Source organism: Theobroma cacao, chromosome 9, assembly GCF_000208745.1.
Source record: "Theobroma cacao cultivar B97-61/B2 chromosome 9, Criollo_cocoa_genome_V2, whole genome shotgun sequence".
Lineage (NCBI taxonomy): Eukaryota > Viridiplantae > Streptophyta > Magnoliopsida > Malvales > Malvaceae > Theobroma > Theobroma cacao.
The window spans coordinates 37,519,763-37,530,265 of NC_030858.1; the positions used below are offsets into that span (position 1 = coordinate 37,519,763).

At 35.8% G+C, this 10,503-nt stretch overlaps 1 protein-coding gene across 2 annotated transcripts; it reads right to left on the reverse strand.

Annotated features, from left to right (window-relative positions):
* Window positions 444-5,337, reverse strand: LOC18590900. 2 transcript variants are annotated; one of them, XM_018127764.1, is made up of 2 exons: window positions 4,681-5,337; window positions 444-2,813 (listed from the first exon to the last, which is right to left on the reverse strand). In XM_018127764.1, exons 1-2 carry the CDS (start codon window positions 4,951-4,953, stop codon window positions 879-881), a joined length of 2,208 nt encoding a protein of 735 aa, XP_017983253.1. In that variant the 5' UTR covers window positions 4,954-5,337; the 3' UTR covers window positions 444-878. The 2 variants fall into 2 exon arrangements, with proteins under 2 accessions (XP_017983253.1, XP_017983255.1); XM_018127766.1 differs by lacking the exon at window positions 4,681-5,337 and adding an exon at window positions 3,273-4,152.

Below are 10,503 nucleotides of genomic sequence, written 5' to 3' on the forward strand. Positions count from 1 at the left end.
AACAAAGTCCACCATGGATTTGTTCGGCTTTAAGAATCTGGGTGCAAATCATGCAACCTGAGAGTACTAACCATGCATCTTGATGATATTTCCATCCTTACCAGAAAGATTTCCGATACAGGCTGAAAGTGACCAAGAATCAGGGAGAAAGGTGGGATCCTTCTCCTACATTGATGTGAAGTCATAAAAGACTCAAAATGGTACAACCTTGTAGGATTTATGGGGAACACCCACACATTCAACCATTATGATTCAAACATTCAGAGGGATTATGGGGAAAACCCAATCTGATAGTATGTCGTTTACTGGATTTTTAAGGTTGGGACCAGAATTTGGAATCAGACAGAACAACATCAATGCCAAGTTCATGTAAGAATGAAGCATATGCTTACTCTTGTTTACCATGCTACTCAGCAAATTCTCAAGAGTAGTAGACGAAAAACTTGTGGAAAAGAATCAAAAGCAGATATACCATATCATATATTTAAGTGAAGAATTCACCCCAAGTATCCCACAATTACATGGCTATACCGTTTTTGAAGGAAAGAGGAAAAAAAAAACCATTGCTGCCTATGTACAATGCTCCATTATCAAAATATGTAAAGCACCTAATTCCCAGATTCTCCCTATTCTCACCTCCATTTATCTCCACTCAAACCGTTCATTTCAATTGTCTCCAATTTTTATTAATTTACATATTAGAACAAGAAAATATACCCACCACGTAAAAAACACCGAACCCCATTTCTATTTCGCCAATTTACCCCCGCTTTCCCAAGCAACAAAAATGAAAGACAAAAATTTCACAAAACAAAAGGTTTGTGGATATAGAAAATGAATGTAGGGTGAGGAGAATTTTTTGAGGATTTCGCCACTGATTACCTTGGCTGTGGACGTGCTGGAAATGACTGAGCTTGTCGAAGCTTTCGTTGTGGAGGGTTCCCAAAAAACATGGTCTGAGAACGAGTCACCATGTCTGTCATGGAAGGGGTCTGGTAAGCTTGAACAAGGCTTGTACTGTCGGTGGAATCACCTCGTGCAGTTGCTCTCTGCCAGGAATGTGAGCTCAAACCCGACAACACATAAGCCCTTCCAGATGACTCATACACATGACGGTTTGCCATTCTTTCTTGCATCTCCTTCAGCTCAGCACATAGTGCAACACATAACCTGTCACCAGCCTGTGCACAAATGGTTTCTGATAAAGCCCTGCGACAGCTCTCAAGGAGAGAGACAGCACCAGTTAGATCACCATGTTCAGCAGCAGCTCTAGCCTCAGCCATAGCCTCCGCAGCACGGAGCCTATTTCGCTGCCTGTCTACTTCCATTGACACTACTGGTTGTCCAATTATTGTGGCCCTCTGGATCTTTACTTCATTGGCTTCTTCCAAGGATACCATTTCTTTTGAAATGGGGTCTCTGTAAATACATCTAACTTTCAGCAATGACATCTCATCACTGGATTCATCAACTGGAACATTGACTGTCACCAAAAAATCCCTTTCTTCTTCAGCATACAAGTCTCCTACATCAATAGAACCTGTTCTTGCATCAGCCGTCATGCTGGTTCGATAACTCCCTGCCTTTATTGAATTAATTCGCAAATTTGGGTGTGAACACTCAACTTTAACACATGCCTCCTGCACTACCACACTTAAAAGCCCTCCAATGCATTGGGCAAATGCATCCTGGATCACAGCCTCAGCTTCTATGAAAGAAAATGTACCCCCAGATATCTCAGAAATTGAATGCATTGAAGCAGCATCATGATCTGCACCAAACCCAAAGGCATGCACAGGGATACGGAGACCTGCCCCACCATCCCGATGAATTGAGATAGGAAGAAGTGATTTGTAATCTGCCCTGGAATGGGCTCCACTAGGACTTGTCACAGTATAAGTATCCTGCCCATCGGATAACAGTATGATGCTTCCAACAGGGTTCTTCGACTTGCGATCTAGAATCACCTTGGCACCTTTCCTAAGCCCTTCAGCAATATTTGTCCCACCATTTGACGTAAGAGAGTTAACAGCCTGCAGTGCTTCCTGCCGTCCAGTCTCAGTCATCCGGCGAAGAGGAAAGAGGCGACGGGCTGTTGAGGAGAATGCTATAACAGAAAGCCGGTCAGAGGGCCCAAGATGCTGTATCACAAACCCCATAGCTCGTTTTAGCAATGCAAGCTTGGTACCTGCCATGCTGCCACTAACATCAAGAACAGTGACAAGGTCAACTGGGGCACGAGAATTTTGATTCGTTGGGGGAATTACAGTTTGATTTCTGCTATTTTGCCCTCCACTTGCATGGGGAGCTTTGAGATGGATTAATATAGCAAAATTATTATGACAGGTTGCTCTCGGAACAGCTGAAACTTCAGGATATGTTTTAACTTCTATTGCTCCAATAGAATTAATTTTAGTAATATCCTTGGCAAAGACATTTTCTTCAGTAGTCTCAACCTGCTGATCTAGGACTTCATCATCATCAAAGGTTCCTGGCTCAGAGGCATGAAAAAGTGAAGAAATCTGCCTAGTTGAATCTAATCGAGGGGAAGGTAGCCGTCGTACAACAGTCAACCAGGCATCATCCCGGGGCCAATCCACTGGGCTAATCCTAGACCTTCCATTGGGAAGATCAGAAGCAGGACTTTGAAAGGGGATCTCCTTCCATTTTGCTCTGCAAACTGGACAAATCTGATTTCCATGTTTTACATTAGAAGTTATACAGTGGAAGTGGAAAGAATGGGAGCATTCTGCCGTGAAAATAGCATGGCCTTGACCCGGTTTCATTGCTGTCAGGCATATTGCACAGGTTTTCTGCAGTTTGGAAGGACAGGCATGTGAGAAAATAATACTGACATGTCTGAAGTACAATATGCGTAGCTAAAGCAAAGCTTTAAAGCAATTACTACACTAAAATGTAAGAGTTACTTTAACACCTCCCCCTCCCCAAAACAAAAACTGATCCTAGAGGAAACAATCGGCAGTATCCCAAAACTCCAGCAGCTTGAGGAAGCTGGAACTAGTACAAACAGCGCATTAAATTACAAAAACTTTTTCATAAGCACTCATTAACAAAATTCATATCGCCCCAAGTGCCATGGAATTTTACAAAAAAAAAAAAAAGGAGCAAGTTCCAATTCAAGAGGATCAAAGTTGGCAGATATCTTTAAGAAGGATTCGGATTCATATGTTTCTGAAGTATTAACAGAAATTTAATTTCTCCATTGTGATCCAAATCCATATCTTACTCGAAACCATCCATCTGACAATTACCTTTATGTCGAAACCATCCATCTGACAATTACCTTTATATAAAATATCTAGTGTTTCTGGAAAAATGTGAAATTTTCAAAGGTCAAGTGTAGTAGTGCCCATCACTGACCCTTTCTGTCACCATACAGCTCTATTATTGAGACTGGCGCATGAAAAGAAGAAACAAAATGCAACCTACCTACATTATAAAGCCCTACTTGGTTTGAGACCAGGGTTAACTACACTGAAATGGCTAGGAAACTAAAGCTAACAAACCATAAGAGGTCAATGGTAAGTAGTCAAAGCATTGTAAAAGGACATATAAGGAATTCAACAAAAACAAAAGGGGTGACCTTTAAAAAAGTAAGAATAATCAAACAAACCCTCTCAAACTAATGATGAACCTTTCAACAAAATAACCCAAAAAAGAAATAAAAAGAAAATAATGCAAAGTTCATCAAAAGAAGTGGAAATGATGGGGTTTGCCCCCAAAATTTTATATTTTTTCTTTATTTTCCATTTCCCATTACTCCTTTTTTCTCTCTGAAGCTTACTACAGCAAATGCTCACAACCAACGGTCCACAGCCTTTTACAAAATTATCATCAAAAGGAGAGAGAGAGAGTTAGAAATATGTGTCTGTGGTATAGTGCAGCTATGCTGACCAGACAAAGCACTTTTCCATCAAGTGAGAGAGAGAGAGAGAGTACAGCGGACAGTAGGGTGTTGTTTTCCTTTTCTAATAAGCCAAAGGACAATGGTCCTTAAAGAGACTAGTCCACTTTATCCCCACATTGGCTCCATATGGCCTTATAGGAGAGTTGAAAACAACACAACAACAAATATCCATCCTCAGAAATTTCAGAATCAGCACACTATCACACATCCCCACCACCCCTCCTACCCCACATGATAAGTAGCATTGAAAGTTGAAACCAAGGTAGATGTATAGGGTAAAACAAATCAAATTTCTACAGCCAACAAAATAAATTGAAACCTGACAAGATTAAACAGTGCCTGACACGTACAAAATCTTATCCCCACACAAACCCTTCCTCGTTCATACATTGAATCCCATTATTCAAGATCAAGATTATCTCAAAAAGCAGAAGTTAGGCAGGGTACAACTGACGCTAGCGGTAGTTTGTATTAAAATAGTGTAAAAAATTACCCTTTCACATAAATCCCACCATTTCTGAAGATAAAAAATAAAGTGTTGGATTAAGTTAATTAAAAAAATTAACCAAATACGCTAATCACTGAGAACCAGAATTTCCTCTAAGATCCAGCAAGGGGGAAAAAAACCAAAATTAGCAACATAAGCAAAAATCTGAAAAAAAAAAAGAAGTCCCAACTTTATTCCCATTCACGAGTAAAAAAAAAAAAAGAAGAAGTGATTTTGGTAACAAAATGGGAAAAAAAATGCAGACCTTGGAAGATTTTGAGCTGGATTTGGACAACCGGAGCCCCGAAGAAGAAGGGGTCGGAGTTGTGGGGCGGCACTCGTTGCCTGAAGGAGAAACTGATGACAGAGGAATAGCATCTGAAGAAAACCTTGAAGGAACATTAGCAGCATCATGAGAATGTTTAATGGATGATGTTGATGATGATGGTGGTGATGAATCATCAAGCTTCTGATGAGGCACATACAAACACATGTTCAACCCCAGAGCCAACTTTGCTTTCCTCCATTTACTTTCCATGATAACAAAAAAAAAAAATCGGTTTTTGTTTTCTTTTCAGTTTTCAAGGTCCCTCCTTTGCACTAAAAGCCAGGTTTTTAAGATTTGGGTTTTGTTCTTCAGGATGTTGAACAACCAGAGATGATGAAGTTAGGCAAAGGCAGCATTTTGGTTGAAAACAAATATGGGGATTGCTGTTGTAGTAAGAAGGAAAAGGAAGGAAACATTTCTTTGGGGCTGTGAGGAGTAAATAAATAAGGTGAAGGAGTGAATTACAAGTGAGATTTAATAGAGAGAGAGAGAGAGAGAGAAGTGAATGGAAAGGGTTGGCAAGGGAAGCTTTTGACCTTTCGTTTTGTGGAGATTGAGTCAGAGATTTAGCAGCCTTTTTTTTGGCTTCTTAATCTCGTTTGGAAATTAGATGTGGAGCTGCTGATTCTAAGGGGCGAAGTATTAAGAAATATTACTAAGAATTTTTTTTTTCCTTACAACCATTTTCTGAAGTTCTGCTTTTAGAGAATTGCCCCTTAACTTTTACTTTGTTTTCATCATTGCCACTGATTTGTGCCAGCCATTTAATGCAATATTTTTGTCTTTTTCTTTTGCAATATGTATTTTTCATAAAAACCAAAACCGTATTTAATTCGTCCTTAAACATTCGTCTCTCTTTAATTTTCACAATATTTAAGATAAAAATTTTAATTAAATATATTCAATATGATAATTAAGAGCAAATGTTACATTTTGCATGACATATATATATGAATTAGTTATTGAATACAAATAAAAGTTTCGAACGAAATTTGATATTTTAAATAAAAATATATATACACTTATTATTCAATCAAATATTTATATAAAATGGTTCTAAAATTCCAACTACCAGTCATTTTCTGAATTTTATGAACCCAAGCATTACCTGGAATTGCTGTTCTCAGTTTACTCACCCTAGTGAATGCTGCTTTGTCTTTTGGTTACTTTCAACAGAGATGATTCGTCAAAATCAAAGCCACATGTTCAACAATTAAAAGCTCTACTCAATTAATTATTTTGACCAAATTTTCATTCCCTTCTGGAAAGCCAAATCCAACACTTCTCTTCCATGTCCAGTGGATTTCTTTTGTTGGTACAATAGCACCCCAAGATACCCAAAAATCAAGGCTTGCAAATTGACTTTCAAAATCAATTAAAATCATTGAATACTCTTTGATTTCAAATTTATGGGATTTTCTTATAATTCCATGATAATAAATTTAATTGACCGATTACATGTTTTAAGTAAATTTTTTGATCGAAATAGGTGTTTTAATGTGTAATTAATCGTGAGAGTACGAAATCATTATGCAATCCTAACTATTTATTGTAGGTTAGGTAAAACTTAGATTGAATAATTGTAAAATGGTAATAAAAAGAATCGTGATCTGATACGAACTTTTAAAAAAAATAATAATAATTTAAATATGTCACCAAAGCAAGTCCTTTTTCTTTAATGATAAAGAGTAAAAGGTAGATGAAAACAAAGGGTCTTACCTAATAATTTTTGCTCTTAACACACAACATGCAACTTGTTGGAAATATAAAGAAGGTGGATGTGCTCATCCAACTTGGGTCTTGGGGGTTGGCTAAACATTAAGACAAAGAGAAAAATGTTGGGTTTTGGCTAAAGTTTTGAGGGGAAAAGGGGAGAAAATCCCAAAACTTGTAGCTGCAAAGCATATAGAGACTGACTACTCTCTTTTGGTTTTACCCAAAACAAAAGGTTCTTCTTTTGATTCCTAATTGAATCAATTCAACAATTCTTTTCAATAATCTATTCTTTGGTTTTGTCTTTGTGGATTATGTTGAAGTCACTTTCAGGATAATTAGATTACCAGTCAGCAACAATCTATGAGGGGGAAGCACTTTTTTGACTTAGGCAGGAAATAAATTTTTGCTTGGCCCCATTATGATGGATAGATCCAATGGTGGGGATTGCCTCATCATGTTTACTATGTGTGAGATCATAATTTCTAAGAAGTTTTTGTTATAATTAATTATTCTAAAATGTCAAAAAAGATCAAAATATATTCGAAATCTATGTCCATGAAACCCTAAATTCGATATCAATATATTTTAAATTAAGAAGGTTTTAATCTTTACTTTTAAATTAGATTTTAACTTTAAATTTCATAATAATTGAAAATCTCAAACTCAAAAAATGCTCAACTATCCTTTGGGAAAAAGAAGACTTTAATTTGCATACCCATTTTGAAGAGGCAATTGAATATGATTTATCACAACTTTAGGTGGCAAGTCATTATGTCATGCACTAAAACTGCTGAATGCATAGTGAAGTTGTTCACTGTTTTTTGTCCTTCATGTAAACTCATTTTTCAACTTTTTTAAAGCTTTTAGGTTGGGGATCAATCACCATTATTACTTTCCCATTTATTTATATTAATAAATATCCTAGATATTTCAAAATTATGTATATTATTATATAAACCATGAAATATATATATATATATATATACACAAACACATAAGATTATCTTTGATGAAATTACGTAATCTCAAGAAAAATCCTATTTGGGTTAAGGAAAAAGAAATGTTAACAAAGGTTGCAATATGTATTTGACTTAGGTTTCTGCTTTTCTTTTAAGACAAAGCCATTTTTAATATCGGGTAACCTACTGCTACCTAATTGAACAGATTAATTAGGAAAATTGGGCGCATGTATTTTGATTATGGTACTAATCCTTTTAGCAGTAATAACTTGAAACTTTGAGTCTAAAGCAATTTACAACTACCAGGTTTTCTTAATTTAGACTTAAACCCCAAAAAATATTAATATATATTTATTTTACTAATTTTTTAATTTTATTATATTTAAATGAATTTTTAAAATTTTTATTTTGAGTTAAATAAATTCTTAAATTTAATGAAAATTTGATTTCTGTCAGACTCACTATCAAGTCATGTTTTCTGTCAATCTCTTTTCATATGATCAAATAATAGCTTTAGTTTAATTTATATTTGAGGGATTCAAATAATAAGAGATTTAAGATTGAATTAGGTTAGCATTACCTTGAAATATAATTAATTAAAAACCCAACCCTCATAGCTTGATTTTACTATTCTTTGAATTGGGACAAAAAAAGAGGGCTAGGGTCACTATCATGATTGAGGACAGAGATGGGTGGTTTCCAAATAATGGCCACTCATGGCATTTGGACCATGGATTCACTCATTACTCACAATTGCAAAATCAAAGGTCATGCAATTGCACTAGGTTAGAGACATCAAGTGGGGTTTTGATGGACCCAAAAGCCAACAATATTTTTGGGAGATACCCATGGTCTTTGCCAAGGAAATTTTTGGTATTATGAAGGCAGTTTTACAATACTAGTACATGCCAACAATTATACAAAAAAATCCAAGGTGAATTCAAAAGTCTGCAGAGCCCTCTTGTCCATGTCAAATCCTGGTCACATGCACTGAAAAAATCCAAGTGGTGAGAGTCCCCACCGACACCTCACAGGCTTAGCCATAGAGATATGCTGACCTTTAGTGCAACCAGATAAAATCAAAAGGGTTTTTGATCAATCATTGAGTCAGTCATTTCACTGTGGTAAATTTGTTCCATCCAATTTCTTATTAAATTATTTTTATAATACATACGGACTTACATACATACATATTACGTATAATTTTTTTATGCAAAATAATGAGTTTTAATAGATTTGTCTCCCGATCCCGGGTGCTGTCTTGAAAATAAGCAATTTAAGAAAAAGAAATGGAAATAAACTTGCTAAGTTATTATAAATACAAGTTAAGCTTATGTTATGATGTACTTTTAATTAATCCATAGCCCCTAATCAGAGATTTAGGGACACAATTAGGAGGGGGGATGTTCCCTTGGAAAAGCCTGCTTTATACTTTTGTGTTGACTTGCCCCAGAAAGTGTGGCAAATTTAGGGTTACAAAAGAGAGTCCAAAACCCCACAAAAGGAGCCGTAGGGGATTCTTTACTTAATGATTCTCCCACTTACTGTAATTAAAACCCCTCTCTCCCTCTTTCTCTTTCTACATGGGAAACAAGCTGGAAACATAAATGTGGTCTCAAAAGGAGCTAAATTAAAAAAGGATCCACTGTCTTGGGTCCCTTGAGCATGTTCTCTTGTAGTGAAGGAATATGACTTTTGCATCTAAAAGATAGAGCCCTCTTCCCTTTGTGAAGGGTCCCTCCTTCTAAGTGGAAACAATTACATAAACCAACTGAGAATTAAGATCATTTTTGTATCAATCTATCCCATTTCTTGCTTGTTTTCTGATGTGATCTGTTGCATTATAGAGGTTATTAGGCAATCACAGTACAATTGGATTTTTTTTCTAAATTATTCCTATCATTTTCTTGTCTCATTTGTAATAATAATATCGATCTCTACTTTATATTTTATATTTTAAGAGAGTTTTCGGTTTGAAAATTTGACTTCGATGACTTCGAAATTTAAATATATTGATTTGAGGCCAAATAAATACTATAATGTCAACTATCAATATTGGTTATATATTGTCACAAGCTAATAAGAAAATACTTAAGTATTTAATTAATAGGAAATGTATATAGATGTCTAGGGACACCAGTTAAAGTGATATTTACAAAAAAAAAAAGTTAAAACAATTTTTTAATAATATTTTGATTATTTTTAATCAATGTTTATATATAGACACCCGTTAATTGAACCCTAATTACTTGATTAAGTGTCATAATCAAAATATAGGATGATAGTTAGTTAAGGGCTTAGGCAGGTTTCTTGAATTATAAGAGACAAGCATCTGACTGGATGTGGATGGAACCTGCGAAGAGGCTCTTTCAATGCTCCAAGACCTAACAAAGTGAGTGAGTGAATGAATGAATGAATGGAAAAGAGGCAAAAGAAAAAGGTTGCAAACTTGAATGCTCAACTAATGCTAAGAAGAAGGGGTGGTGAGCAGAGAGAGAGAGAGATAGAGATGACAGGTTGTCATGCATGTAACAAAGGTGACAAAAATGAATAGCCTTCTGAGGTCCTTATAAACTTAGTGGGTTTTTGCTAGTTGTCAAAATTGATTGCTTCCCCAAAAAAAAATTAAAAATAATTAAAAAAAACCCTAAAAAGGTTGAGAAGTCAATGGTATGACACTAAAGCCACCACTGAGATCATGTCATCTTTGAACATGGAAAACAAAAGAGCTACTTTAATTCAGAATAGGGTTTTGAGGGATACCTACCCATTGAGGAATCACGTTCCCAAAATTCATTGTCTGATGCTGAAACTGATGGGTTTCATTTGTAGTACAAGTTCATTACAAGCATGATGAAATAACCATGGGATATAAGTTAGCCAAAGAATCAACTAATCTTCTTCATAAATCTTATTTGTTTGAGCTTGTTGAAGAAAGGAAACCAAAGTGATCCAACCACATGTGCTTCCCTTCAACTCATCATTTACATCTTTGTCATTCCAAGTCAGACATAAACAGGTCTAAAGACCAAACCCGAAGAAAGAGAAACTTCTTGATTTAGGCTGCAAGCAACAAAATTTGACA